Below are 14,539 nucleotides of genomic sequence, written 5' to 3'. Positions count from 1 at the left end.
TCTCCGGATTTGTCCATTGAAAATGTCTTCTAATAAAGCCAAAGCTGCCATTGCTAGACGGGTTGTATCAATTTTCACATCCTTTATATATGTTCTTACTTAATTGCATAATTAATAGAATATTCTAATAAGACTCGTGTGACAATAATATGGCAAATCATTTATCAATTACAAATTATAAGCAATATCTGGCAGGTGCGATAGAACAGTTCGTAGTGTAATGTTTGCCACTTCACTTTATTGCCTCTATGAGTCGCCAACGGACAAACATCACAAAAATGTACGTACGCCAGGCCTGAAGTTTACGTGGAAGAACGCACATTCTTACGTTAATTTCACTGTTAGTACATCTGACCGTGAACGTGAAAGCTGGCGTACGCCGTGTTTTCGTGCGTACGCAAGATTGATACATGAGGCCCCTGGCCCTTCATTGGACACTGTGTTAACAAACCTCCAAACAAGCTTCAGTGCCATACAACACTCCTTCCGTGGCCTCCAACTGCTCTTAAACACTAGTAAAACTAAATGCATGCTCTTCAATCGAACGCTGCTTGCACCCGCCCGCCCGACTAGAATCACTACTCTCGGCGTGTCTGACTTAAAATATGTGGACAACTACAATACCTAGGTGTCTGGTTAGACCGTAAACTCTCCGTCCAGACTCACATTAAGTATCTCCAATCCAAAGTTAAATCTAGAATCAGCTTCCTACTTCGCAACAAAGCCTCCTTCACTCATGCTGCTAAACATGCCCTCGTAAAACTGACTATCCTACCGATCCTTGACTTCGGCAATGTCATTTACAAAATAGCTTCCAACACTCTACTCAGCAAATTGGATGTAGTCTATCACAGTGCCATCCGTTTTGTCTCCAAAGCCCCATATACTACCCACCATTGTGACCTGTACGCTCTCGTTGGCTGGCCCTCACTACATATTCGTCGCCAAACCCACTGGCTCCAGGTCATCTATAAATCACTTCTAGGCAAATCCCTGCCTTATCTTAGCTCATTGGTCACCATAGCAACACCCACCCATAGTATGCGTTCCAGCAGGTATATCTCACTGGTCATCCCCAAAGCCAACACCTCCTTTGGCTGCCATTCCTTCCAGTTCTCTGCTGCAAATGACTGGATCGAACTGCAAAAATCTCTGAAGCTGGAGACACTTATCTCCCTCACTATCTTTAAGCATCAGTTGTCTGAGCAGCTTACCGATCACTGCACCTGTACACAGCCCATCTGTAATTAGCCTACCCAACCACCTCATCCCCATATTGTTATTTATTTTGCTCATTTGCACCCCAGTATCTCTATTTGCACATCATCTCCTGCACATCTATCACTCCAGTGTTAATACTAAATTGCACTATGGCCTATTTATTGCCTTACCTCCATAACTTACTACATTTGCACACACTGTATATAGATTTTCTACTGTGTTATTGACTGTACGTTTTGTTTACCCCATATGTAACACTGTGTTGTTTTTATCGCACTGCTTTGCTTTATCTTGGCCATGTCGCAGTTGTAAATGAGAACTTGTTCTCAACTGGCTTACCTGGTTAAATAAAGGTGAAATAAAAATAAACTACTGGGTTATCTTCCAAGCTTCGCAGGCCATAGAAAACATGCTTGGTAATCTGTTACGATTTAGGTCTAGGAACCTCAATTGACCATGTCCATTAAATGTAAAGTCGACAATAGTGGTGATTTGATTGAGTGCTAAATCCAGCTGCTCCAGATGTGGGAAACAACAGAACTGCTCTGAGACACCAAGCTCAGCTTTGTCAAAAAGGGAAACTCATGTCGGTGACATTCTTCAAATAATGTATCAAGCTCAAGTTTATGCTGGCATGAAATCCAAAGCCAACAAGAATGATCGGCTTTATACCTAAGCAGTATCTGACTGCAGATGTGGTATAGTTCCCGAATTTACAGTGATCTAATTCAAGTTGTGTGATTGAGAGTTTGAATACCGTCTCACAAACTGACTCGAAGGAAATGCTTTTCTCGTCAAAGGGAAAATAACCTAATCTGCTGATACCAGCCTGCAGAAGCTGTGTCTGTACCTCATCGATAGGGGGCAAATACAGAGATGAGATGTTTTCAAAGAATTGGAATGCTCCTTTTTCTAAACGACGTGCATTAGGGAATGTAAAAAACACCTCTTGAAGAAGGTAGAAATAAGGAAGCTCAAGAACAGCTCCTTTTTGTTTCAAAGCAGTTCTGGTGTCTCAAAATGACTATCCCGTCTGATGTAAAGTCTAGGCTCGTCAATGACTGTGACATATTGACAATCCTACATAGCAAATCAGAGAGCTCCTGTGTACAGGTGTTGACTGTGAGTTGCTTCAGAAGAGGGATCCCTCCCAATGTGTCCGGTGCCATCACCGAAAGACTGTAGTTATTAATAGACAGTTCCTCCAGGTTAGTCAGGTCAGTAAAGGTGTTGGATAGAAGTGATGAATTATACGTTTCTTCACCCTGGACAGCCCCCTGAAGGTCTCAGGAAGAAGCATGGGCAGACAGCCATGTATGTAAAAGCTCTTGAGGCAGAGACCGAGCGCCAGACTGCAGGACAGAACCTTCTCTTATCTCAAGACAGAGGACATGGTAGTTTGACGGAATTATGTTGAGGTCGCATACATCACGGCACGTGGCACTGAGGTTGCCATATGGGCAGTTAGGGTGAAAGAACTCCCAATAATCAATAGTCTTCTCATAGAGGATACATTTTGTTACTTAACCAACCCCAGGAACCAACAATCCAAGCAGCAAATAGTCCAAACTGAACACAGATCAGCCTCATCTTTCTTGTGAAGGAGACACTGGTTCAATAGAATGAGGTGGTGGTCACTCTATAGTTTGTCCAAGGAAATACATTTCTTGGCCAGAAACATTTCTTGACATTCAGTGACAAATAAAGGCCTGTGTACATAGAAGGAATTGCCTCTTTCCAACGGGACGAGACATTGATGAGATGACTTGTCCAGTGGAATGAAGACCTGGAGTTATTTCACTGCTGTGTTGTACCTGTGTATATATCCTCTTGATATATTTACTGTATACATGTATAGCTTTTGCTGCATCTCTGCAATCTCTTCCTAGTCTGTTTTTATATGGCTTGGGCCGAGAGGCTGTAGGGCACAGATATTATTGGGGCACAGTTATTATTAGTCACTTCTTTTCAACGTCCTTTTCTTCAGAATCCCTGAGAGTTGGTAGTAGTAGTGGGTGTGTGGTCTGTATCTTTGACATGCAACAGTCTGAGGTCACGTTTGCATTAACTGATGGTTCTGGGCTCTTTAGTGAGTGCCTCCTGTTGTTGTGGGAGATCCAGTAATCAGTGTTGCACCTCACTTTTTGTTTGAAGTTGAGGCAGGTATCACTTTCACATAATTATGCAAAAGGTCAGGTAATTAGCTATAGGGAAACAACGTTTTTGAACTTTGAAGGGTTCAAGTCACGGTTAATCCAGAGAAAATAGCGTTCGACTGAAATTCTTTATTTGAAATGGCTTTCTGAAAACAACTCACAGATTATCCACTAATTGAGTACAACAATACAAATATTGAAATAGTGCTACACTGTCGACTGAGACTTAAAAAATAAAAATGTATTCAACCACTCTCTGAAAGGGGAATTTCAGTAAAGGGTGTTCCTGTTGATAAAATGCAATGCATGAAGGCTTGCATCAGGGTAAGAATAAAACCGTTTATTTGTACTTTGCCTTCGAGTGGCTGAATTTCAGTACAGTTTGCGAAATATTTCAGAAAAACGAAACAGCTACCGACCTTAGACAAACTTCCAAGTTTTTTTTGAGGAAAGGGAAAGTTGAATAAAAGGTGTTTCTTTATTAATAAAACACAAGACATTGTGACACTACAGCATTCATCTGGGTTTAATTACGCAGACATATGTTTTTAATAATAAAACACCTTTTATTGAAATTATTCTCCAAAAGAGCCTATAAACATATTTTGTAGTTCCAGTTTGCTCTTTGTTTCACACACCTTGGTTGGGCTGTAAGGTAGCGACAGTAGGCTATGCCTTGTTTTTAATCTGAGACTTTGACCGGGTCCAGAAACAACCCCTTGTCACTACCACTTCGATATTTGCATACCTAAAGACACTCGGACAGGCTTAGGTTCTAGCAATCTGGTGATGACTCCTAGTCTTCCAATGCTTCTACTACCTAGGCAAACACTTGAGAGAAAATACCACTCAAACTATCTTTTGGTATTTGTTTCATTAGTCCACTGTTGATACAGTCAGCAATTACGTTTTCAAGATATACAGCAAGTGTCACAGTATGATGCTTTTTGTATCATATGATGTGACACTTTCTGTATTTTGAAAGTTGTTTTGTACCCAACCATAATAATCGTACAATCTTGCTCTCTCGTCTCCCTCTTTTCCTTTACCTACAACAGACCCTCTAGCTCTGGAGGCCCTGAGCCAGCAGGCGCGGCTGGGCCAGTGGGGTGAGCCCGGGCCCTTCCTCCAGGGCGGTGTGGCCTTCCCTCTGCCCCAGCAGCTGGCCCATCTGGCCCAGCCCGGCCTAGCCCGCTTCCCCCCTCAGCTGCTGGCACGGGCCAACTGGAGGATGAGTGCCGGCATGGAGGACGAGGCTGGCGGACCGCCTTTCACCAGGTAACCTTCAGGGCCGAGAACGGCTTTCCCATTGTCTTGTTCTCCTACGCGCTCGATCTCTGGCTGCTTTTCCTCTCTCTATACCGCTCACACTCCCTCTTTTTCTACTGATTTGATTGCCTTTGGATATTAAGGGTACGTATCCGTCTTCTCTCCTCCGTAGGTTCCCAGGCCTCCTGCGAGAGATGCCCCCCCAGGATCAGCCCGATCCCAGGGACCCGGCTGAGATGCAGCCCCCTCCCCAGTCCCGCCTGCTCCAGTATCGCCAGGTCCAGTCCCGCTCCCCGGGCGACCCTTCCTCCCCCTCGGCCGCAACCTCCAACCACACCGGCCCCTTCCAACCTGGCCCCTATCCCGGCCGAGACCCCACCAGCCACGAGCTGGAGCTCCTCAATAACCCGGGTCTCCAGCAGCACCCGGGGAACCCGCTCTACAACCCCAACGCCTACCCCCACCAGCTGGGCCACTCCACCACCCCGCCCCCGCAGGTCAAGTACCTCCTCCAGGAGGCCCAGTGGCCTCACGGCGGAGCTGGCGTGGCCCAGACCCACATGCTGGCCCAGGGCCAGGGCTTCCCCTACGGGCTGCCCGTCATGGCCCACCCCAGTAGACAGGAGCAGGTCCACCTCATGCAGCTCCACCACCAGCACCAGCAGCACCAACAACAGCAGCAGCAGCAGGGTCAAGGCCCAAGCCAGGAGCCCTACCACCCCCTCTCCCCCAGAACAGCAGGTGCCACCGCCCTTCACAATGTAGAAGAGGTAAGGACCATGCTCCATCCATGTGTGTGAAGAATAGAATTGCTGTGACTATTATACTAGTGTGCCCTGTCTGTCACCGTTTCATGTTAAAGTAAACTGTCTTTTCACCTCACTTCCAATGCTACATATTAGCACGGACGGGTACATGCAAATATATTTAAAGATTTGCATACAAAAAACATTTTTCTCACCATGACAACATCACAGGAAATGGAAGCTGTGACTTTCTCACCTTCTGTAATTGTCTGACCTAAAAATAACTGTGAGAAAAGGAGAGAAATGAATCAGTTAAAGCACAGCATATTGCTATAAAGCTCTCGGGGGGGGCCTAACGCTGGGAAAATAATTTCCTAACCGTTGCCTCAACATTGCTAACTTTGTCTGAGTAGAAAGTTAAAGCCAGGTGACTATGAGGACAGGAGAAGCTAGGGCATATCATTAAGGATTCCTATGGGTGAAGGTGTGGCGCAGTGGTCTAAGGCACTGCATCGCAGTGCTAGCTGTGCCACTAGAGATCCTGGTTCGAATCCAGGCTCTGTCGTAGCCGGCCGTGACCGGGAGACCCATGGGGCGGCGCACAATTGGCCCAGCGTCGTCCAGGGTAGGGGAGGGAATGGCCGGCAGGGATGTTGGTAGAGCATGGTGTTTGCAACGCCAGGGTTGTGGGTTCGATTCCCGCGGGGGCCATTATGAAAAATTAATACAAATATGTATGTACTCACTAACTGTAAGTCGCTCTGGATAAGAGCGTCTGCTAAATGACTAAAATGTAAAAATGTGTGGTCCAGGGTTTGGGCGACCCTGGTCCTGGAGAACTACAGTGTGTGTGCAGGGTTGTTCATTAGGCACAAAAACGGAAGAAAACTTACAAACGGGCAGGGGCTACATGGACTTGTCCAACACTCATTTTCATTTCCCAGTGGAAAACGTTTTAAAACATTTTCTGTTGTGTGATCTAATGAACATGACCCAGACCTTTGGTCCTACCCAGCTGGTCAGACCACAGAGTGAATAAGCAGCCCTCTCCATCTTACTTTGTGTTATTGTCTAGCCTGTTCGATAACGTGGCAGCGCAGTTGACCTCATTTTCCTTTATTGGATTTTAACAGGAAATTAACGTTATTGGAAGACATTGCTCTATTCGGATGCCAATATCCGGTCTGAAAAGGATATTCGCCCACTGTTTATCCAGTTGACGTGTTAGGACTCTCCAGTGTTTTCGCTGCATTCATTTAGCTGTGGCACTGCAAAAAATATATACAGGTGTGTGTGTATATATACAAAATGTACATAGTATTTCTACCAAACATACTTAAGATAATTTGTCCAGGTACAACACCGTTCTAAAGGTTATTTAGCTCTTTGTGCTGCTTTTAATAGTCAAACCTGCCTGAGCACAAAACACAGTGCACCGTCCTGGAGACAGCGCGCTAGTCAGACCTGGAGAGACAGCACACCACCTCACTCCTCACCTAGTCAAGTCTCAACACTGCACAGTTCTACACATTGGGAAGAGAGGAAAATGTGCAGTTTTATAGCTAATCTCATGCTATTCAACACATTATGCCATGAGGCTGCAAGCACATTTTGCAGTTTTAAAGCTAATTTACTGTAATTCTAAACATTTTGCATATTCCCATGGCTTAATAAAAACAAATGGGAAGAATGTCCTTTTGGAAAATCACCAGAGCTGATCGTTTCAGTCGTTCTTAAAAAAAAAATGTGTCAGAGGGGGGGATGGGGGTGTATGCCCCCGAACACCCCCCCCCCCCCCCCCCCGGGACGTGTAATAGGCGCTCTGGCAGAAGAGTGAATGAGTTGTGAAATTAGAATTTTGTGGAATGGATTCACTCACACCTGCTGTTACTAGTTGACAAATAAGAGGAGCGTGTTGTGATTCCTACAGCTATGACATGGCACTGTGAGGAAAGGAATGGGGATGATCTCTCAATGTACCATGGGTGATTTTGATTTTTTTTCTCTCTCTCCCTCTGTCTCCCTCTCTCAGTATGAACCCAGGGGTCCCGGGCGGCCCCTCTACCAGCGGCGGATCTCCTCCAGCTACCCAGACGAGGGATCCCCCGCCAACGCCGCCGCCTTGGTCCCGCAGCAGCCACAGCCCTGCCCGGCAGACCCCCAGGAGCAACCCCACACACACCAACACCCTCACCCCCACCAACACCCCTACGGCTACCCCCCGCCCGAGCTGTGGCCCGGTAACGGGGGTGGCCCCGGCCCGTTCCAGAACATTCCATGCAACGGAGCCAGCACACTCGTTCAACACCAACACCGGGACCTCCTAGGTACGCATCAGAAGCACCACAAATGACTTTTTAAACCATTATCAAACTGTTACGCTAATTATTCCGTATTTTATTGACTATGTACCTGAGCGAGGTACAGTGCAGATCACTGCATTTTAAAATAAAAATATATAATGGTTCAAGTGTAGCCTACTGCACTCAAATTGTACTTGGCAGTGCCTGTGATAACTCTAGCAGTGGCAGAGTAGTGACCGGTGACACTCAGGTGGGAGCCGGTCAGGTGTTCAATTTCTGACGGTTGTCATCAGGGATTGACCTGGTGAATACAATTTGAAGGCTGTTGGCTTGTTGGCCACTGTAAGGTTGACGAATCCGCAAGTTGAAATGCCTGTCGTGTGGCTGTCATTGTCAATGATTCCAACAATGCAAGCGTGACAAAAACAAAAGTGTCAGTTTTCTTCCTAAGTGTCCATTTGTTCTCCTGACATTGACAAGTAACCCCCAATGTATTGTATATTTTGGAAGTTGAAAGTATTCTCTCAACCCTAATTTCTCCTCTTTCCCTTCCTTCTCCCTCTTGTCCTTCTTCCTCCTCTTTCCCCTCATCCTCATCCTTCTTCCTCACTCTCCTTCCTCCTTCTCCTCCCTCTCTCCAGTAGCTTCCAAGGCCCTGCGGCAGGCAGCAGAGGAGCAGATGAAGGCTGAAGCAGCAGTAGCTGTGGCCCAGCCTCCCGCCCACTCCCTCCAGCACCTCGGACAGTTCCCCCCTCTCATGCCCAACAGCAAGCAGCAGCAGCAGCAGGGCCCCCCAGAGCCCGGCCAGGGCCCGGGGGGCCCCCAAAACCCTGGAAAACCCCCCACCATGTCCTACGCCAGTGCCCTCCGCGCCCCACCCAAACCCAGAGCTCGCCCCGAACAGGTCAAAAAGCACAGCGACCCACTTTCCCTACTCCAAGAGCTCAGCATAGGAAGTTCAAACGGTAGCAACGGATACTATTCCTATTTTAAATGAGTTTCACCCCTTAGAAATACCCCCTAGAAAAATATAAAATAAAAAAAAACATGTAAAATATAAATAAAAAAAAAGCAAATAATAGCAAAACTTTTGTGAAAAATAAGAAAAAAAAACGGTACAAGTGCTTTTACAAATCGTTTCTATTGATAGTTTTTGTTTTCCGCTTTTTGTTTGGTTTTAAACTTTTATTTGTAACAGTCAAATCTTTCTTCTGTTTCACATATCTGACAAAAAAAAATAAAAAAAATATGTAAAACATAAGTATATATAATGGATTGCATTACTGGTATATATACATACACATTATGTATATATGAATATATACTTATATTATGTACACTTGTATATGTACGTAATGCAAAGAAAAGTCAAAAAAAATTATTTACAATTAATTACAAGATTTGGTTGACCACTTGGCTGCCTGTCTGTTTTCCCTTATTGGAGTTGGTTATGTTGGCCACTTTATGTTGAAGTTTTTTTTGTTTTCATTCGTTTTTTAATTTTGAGTGGACTTTCTATGTCTTGATTTTCATCATAGTAACAGGGAAAAAGCTAAGTGGTCAACTAATTTCATATAAAATATATGGAACATTGTATAGAAGTAGATACATTTTCCTCTAATCTGTACATATGAAGAAAATAAATGACTGAGTTGTATGCCACAGACATGTATCTAAATTCCTGTATCATGTTAGCATTTACATTAGACTTCATTTGGTTTGCTTTTGATCCTTAATCTTAGACATTCTCACCTGAAAATCATCTTCAGTGACAGATTAGTGCAGTAAATGGGATTCTTACATGCATAAAATAATGCACACACAAACACACACCGTTCAGAAAAAAACAATTACTTTAAAATTACTTTATGATAAATTTATACAAATGTGTTGGTTGCATGTAAACCCCCATTTCACTGGCCCTCTAAAATATAGGATAGATAATGATAAGCATGAAGGGCCACATCGAAGTGAGGTCTACTGTTGTCTGATTCCAACTTGGAAAAACTAGTTTCAGAAAGAACCATGGTATGCTTCCTCTGCAGTTTCATCTGAGGCCCAAAGATAGTTGTCCTCCTGTTGGGCGAATGGCTTTCCCTTTAGTCTGTTAACCACTGTCTTTGCAGTAGGTTTATTGCGTGATGGGGTTAAATTCCAACGTGTTACATGTCAAATCACGTCGACCAAACATCTAATCAGTCAAGCAAAACTGCATATACAAAAAATGGTATGTGGTGAAACTTGAGACAAAGTGCATATGTGAGTGGATGGGTAATGTGAAGTCTATTGAAAAGGCATAACTAAGGCATGGTTTAGAGAGGGATCACGGCTAAGTTGAAAATATTTTTTTTATGTTGAGTGAGTGAAGATTTAGAAGATGTTGGGTTTATGTCGATTTTCTCCTTGCTTTTCTTTGACCCACTTCAGAGCTTTAAGGTCATTTAGAAAGGCTTGAGAAAGATCTTGTCACAAACTTTCCCAACATTCCCTGGTTTTTCTGAAATCCCGGTTGGATGTTTTCTGGAATCAGCAAGGGAGTAAGCAACGAGGGAATCGTCCGAGTTGGAATTCTTCAACCAGGATTCCCGAAAAACCTGGGAATTTTGGGAATTTTGCAACCCTAGACTATTTTTGGACTTATGTAGGACTTCGGCCCGAAAGAAAACCGTCTGGTTTAGACCAGAACCATCAGTAACTTTTTGGTTCGGTCTTATCATCTGAGTTTCCCACATTCTTTTTCACCGATATTCCATGTACTCTTTGTGTCATCAGTGGACATCACTTTTAGCTACCAACCTCTTGCTCTGATTAAATAGTTGCTTAGATGACTGAGGTAACTCATTCTGTCTGTTTGCCCAGGCAATTTCCCAGGAAATGTAGACAGAAAAAAAATCTGCTTTTATTTTGACATCTCAAAATGTTTTGTTAACAAATAAATGCAATCAGTGTGGGTTATTTTAACCACAAAATAAAAAAAAATGTTCAGCCGTTTGTATGACTTTTCTGACATGCATTCCAATCATTGAGGTATTTAGTTTTTAGGGTGACATACACATATCTTGTGAGTGAAATCTATTTGCATTTTTGTAAAAGAATTAGCTAACAACCTTCATCAAGCTGTCCAATCTTTATACATTTGTATAGTGTGCACACTCCAAAAATAAATTTCCAGTAGGATAAAATTATCATAAATTATTGACAATGATTATCAAATGCACATTTGTGACTGATTTTGATTGACTTGGTAGATTTATTTTTAGTGTAAAAGCCACAGTTGTCACATTTACTGGAAACCATTTTATCTCAACTTTTCATGATTCATTTGTGTTGCAGCCTTTTCTCCCCAATCTAAAATAAATAAAATAAAAATATGTTAATGGTTTGTTTCACTATATTGTAATAAAAGACCCTTCGATTCTAACTGGTACATTTATGTAACTATTTTGTCATTCATTTTAATGTATGAGCCCGTCAATCAGATTATTATTACTATTTTTTTTTGAGTCAAACATGCTGTCACCTATTCAAGAAGCAAATCTAGTCGGAATTAAAAACATCCCTTAAACATAGTTGAAACTATCATTAAAAACATTTACGGGGACATCAGTTCATTCGAATTTTTGGTCATTGTTAACTTTCCAAGGTCCAGATTCAAGAGGTTGTGAATTTTTGATTCATCACAAAAAAAACATACTTGTAAATATGCATTTTCTAGGTATTTACAAACAAGGTTTAGGGAGTGCCTCAATTTTGTAGAAGCTGTTTAAAAGAAGAGGTATGCCCTTTTTAATTATGCAAATTCACAAAATCAACTCACAGAAATTGACATGGACCGTGTTGGCAGTCACAGCATCTTATAGTAATATAACTTTTTAAATTCATTTTTATAAGATGGTGTCTGGCTGCTTTTACGTTTTTTTGTTGCAGGCATATAAAACATGTTATTTTACTGTAGAATACTTATTTTTAAAATCAATGTTGCAGGAATTATTTGTCCTTGTTGAAGTTTTTTTTCGCGAAATCAGTTTAAAATATATTTTCATTTCAGCTGTGCTTTGTGGTTCGACAATTATTTTTCACGTAAAACTGTACATTAATTCTGTGCATGCCAAGATGACCTGGCTTGTTTATATCCCCAGTTTTATCAAAAAGTTTGTATTGATTTGTGCAACAACAATACAAATATCATGTTTTTTGTTCTATCCCTACAAAGTAACATTTTGGCATATTATTTGATGTGTACAATGACTTGTGACATTATAAACAAAAAAGTATGATATTTTATTAACATGTCAATGAATTATGTAATGCTCATGTAAGAGTTGTTTTTCCTCCAAATTATTTTGCTGGGTGAAAGTTGCTCCCAGACTTACGGGGCACATATCTTTGCAAAGAAGTGGATATCAAATTTGAATCAGTTTTCCACAAATTAGTTGTTGGTTAATCTCTAAATTGTGCAATACTTATTCCTCACAATTTCTGCAGTCTCAGATCTGTATTTGCGTGAAATCCAAACCATAAGAGATTGAGCCATTCTAAGTGTTTGTTCTTAATAATCTTGTCCAAGAGTAAGTAATAGTAGGTCTGTGTTTCTGTCCATACCGCGCCTATTCAGACCTTTATTATTGCTTAGTCACTATCGAAATCTCAATTTTGTGCCGTGTCATGACTCGTGAACTGACTGACTTTGCATCGAGACGGGAGCTTTTAATTTGTTTGTTGTCAACAGAGTTTGAATGTCAGTTAGCCTCCACCCAGACCCAGTCACATATCATTGTGTAAATGGCTTCCGAAAGTTCCTCACGTTGCCTTCGTAAAACAACTAAAACAACCCTAACTTGAACGGACGGTTTTGTTGTGGGAGCAGCCTTTTGCCCAGCCAGTAGAGAGCACTGTGTTCAGCCTTTTGTAAAACCACATCTCCTGTTGTCATCCATCTTGTCTCCAGTCTCCTCTGTTTATTCCCCTCTTACAGTAAATCAATGGCACACCTGTTAACTGTTACCCTCCACTGGATCCACACGAGTGGGCTACATAATGATGAATATTTCCATTTCACTCTTTTCAATTCAATTGGTGGTGGTTATGATAAAGGATTTAGACTTTGTTTCAAAGGTTTTATTTTCTTTTTGTTTTGTTTTTTAAAATTTGTTTCTCTATTAAAGTGTTTTTATTGAATCAGTTACTCTCTTGTTTTTATTGCAGAGACATACTTCAATTGTTGGATTGGATGAGGGAGAGGTTTATTGCTCTGAGTGATTTCCCTGTGTGGAAATGAAGTGCACACCATGTGGCTCAATGTCCCCAAAGGGACCGAAGGGTTACGCAATTTACTTTACTCTCATTAAGTCGCTGGGTGTCTTGTGTTTGCCATTGAAGTTATAGAACTTGTCATTATCTCACTCAGAAGTAATGTGGCCCCTGAGGAACACTTACCCCCAACACACTGTATCTGTCTTAGGACCGGTTTATCCCTAGCAGTCTCAACCATTTTCTCCACAGGTGCATAGAACCCCTACCCTAGTGGTGTACAGTACCCCAACAGTTTGCACTCAAGACGCTCAACTCAAGACCCAAGGCCAATAGACTTGCGTCTTTGGCATTTGATGTTACTATTGGCTTAGAATCAACCGAGGCAGCTCTGACGTTTTTTTCTCTCTCAATGTTTCTGATCCATTCTCCATCATGCAGTTACTCTCTCTCTGCCACCAAACTAACCCCGGCTGTGAGTTTGGAATCTAAATTAACCCATCAAGGGAGCGTAGACTGAAAAGATCCGGATCAAAAGGCTGGACTCTCTGATGTGTCAAAGGACAGGGAGGGTGCTCTTGCTCATCTTTCATCACCCCCCTACACACACAGTGAGGGGACGCTTCCACAGACTCCTTCTTTCATCAATCCCCCCCCCCCCCCCCACACACACACACACACACCTAGTGAGGGGATGCCTCCACAGACGACTCCTTTCATCACCCCCCCTACACACACACACACACACACACAGTGAGGGGACGCTTCCACAGATTCCTTCTTTCATCCGCCCCACACACATACACACACCTAGTGAGGGGATGCCTCCACAGACGACTCCTTTCATCATCCCCTGGGAAATTACCAGTTAACATGGCTTCGCTCTATCGACACACTCACTGTTCGAGACCCGAGTTTTCTGGATATTCCCCTCTATGACCATGCTGCAAGGCTTTATTCTCAAAACAGGTTTGTGTTCATTGGGACACGCAAAGGACACCTTTTTGCAACAGTAAACAAAATTAGCTTTTCTTATTGTGCAAATCCAGGTAGTCCATCCCGTTTCTTCCGTTTGGTGCCTAAATGAACATGACCCAGGTGTCTTGTATACAGGAGAGAAGGATGAAATAGATGCAGGAAGCTGGCTTTCATCAAAGCTAGATATCAGTGTTTTTATTTTCATTAGAAATGTATGGTTTTGTGGTTATCATAACATGTACACACCACTAAAGACAACCACTGTACTGTAATTCATCATTGCATACAAAAAGCTAGTTCTAACAGACAAGGACAGATAAGATGGCTAAGCAAGTTTTTATCTGCTACATTCATGAAGTCTTATGTAGCGTTTAAGTACCAAACTGCCAATACCTTTATCAACAAGCTTGTTTTGAGACATTAGTAATGTACATTTCTGTATCAAAAAGAATCCTAGTTTAACACTTCCACTGAGTAAATACAAAAGCAGTATCATCCATAACAAAAAGAATGTACCCACTGGGTTTTTACAGTACACCTATTTCCTGCCTGTTCATAGAAGCCAAAGATGAATGGTAGCAAGCCAGGGAGAGCAGTCCAGTTTAGTTTGGCTGAA

At 42.6% G+C, this 14,539-nt stretch overlaps 1 protein-coding gene and 1 pseudogene across 2 annotated transcripts in view; one reads left to right on the top strand and one right to left on the bottom strand.

Annotated features, from left to right (window-relative positions):
- Positions 1–12,876, top strand: part of LOC311130472 (putative helicase with zinc finger domain) — a 67,515-nt gene extending 54,639 nt beyond the window's left edge. The window contains exons 28-31 of the mRNA XM_084163210.1: positions 4,436–4,655; positions 4,819–5,416; positions 7,425–7,719; positions 8,337–12,876. Coding sequence (XP_084019336.1) covers positions 4,436–4,655; positions 4,819–5,416; positions 7,425–7,719; positions 8,337–8,692 — 1,469 coding nt within the window. The 3' untranslated portion in view covers positions 8,693–12,876. The remainder of the gene's footprint in view (positions 1–4,435; positions 4,656–4,818; positions 5,417–7,424; positions 7,720–8,336) is intronic.
- Positions 1,047–3,629, bottom strand: LOC311130474 (annotated as a pseudogene). The gene has a single exon. The product of its transcript is annotated as an uncharacterized misc_RNA (transcript).
- Positions 12,877–14,539: the final 1,663 nt, after the last annotated feature.

Source organism: Coregonus lavaretus (assembly GCF_964263955.1).
Source record: "Coregonus lavaretus genome assembly, chromosome: 6".
Taxonomy (NCBI): Eukaryota; Metazoa; Chordata; class Actinopteri; order Salmoniformes; family Salmonidae; genus Coregonus; species Coregonus lavaretus.
The sequence above is the reverse complement of the archived record's forward strand: the minus strand, read 5'-3'. Positions and strand labels throughout refer to the sequence as shown.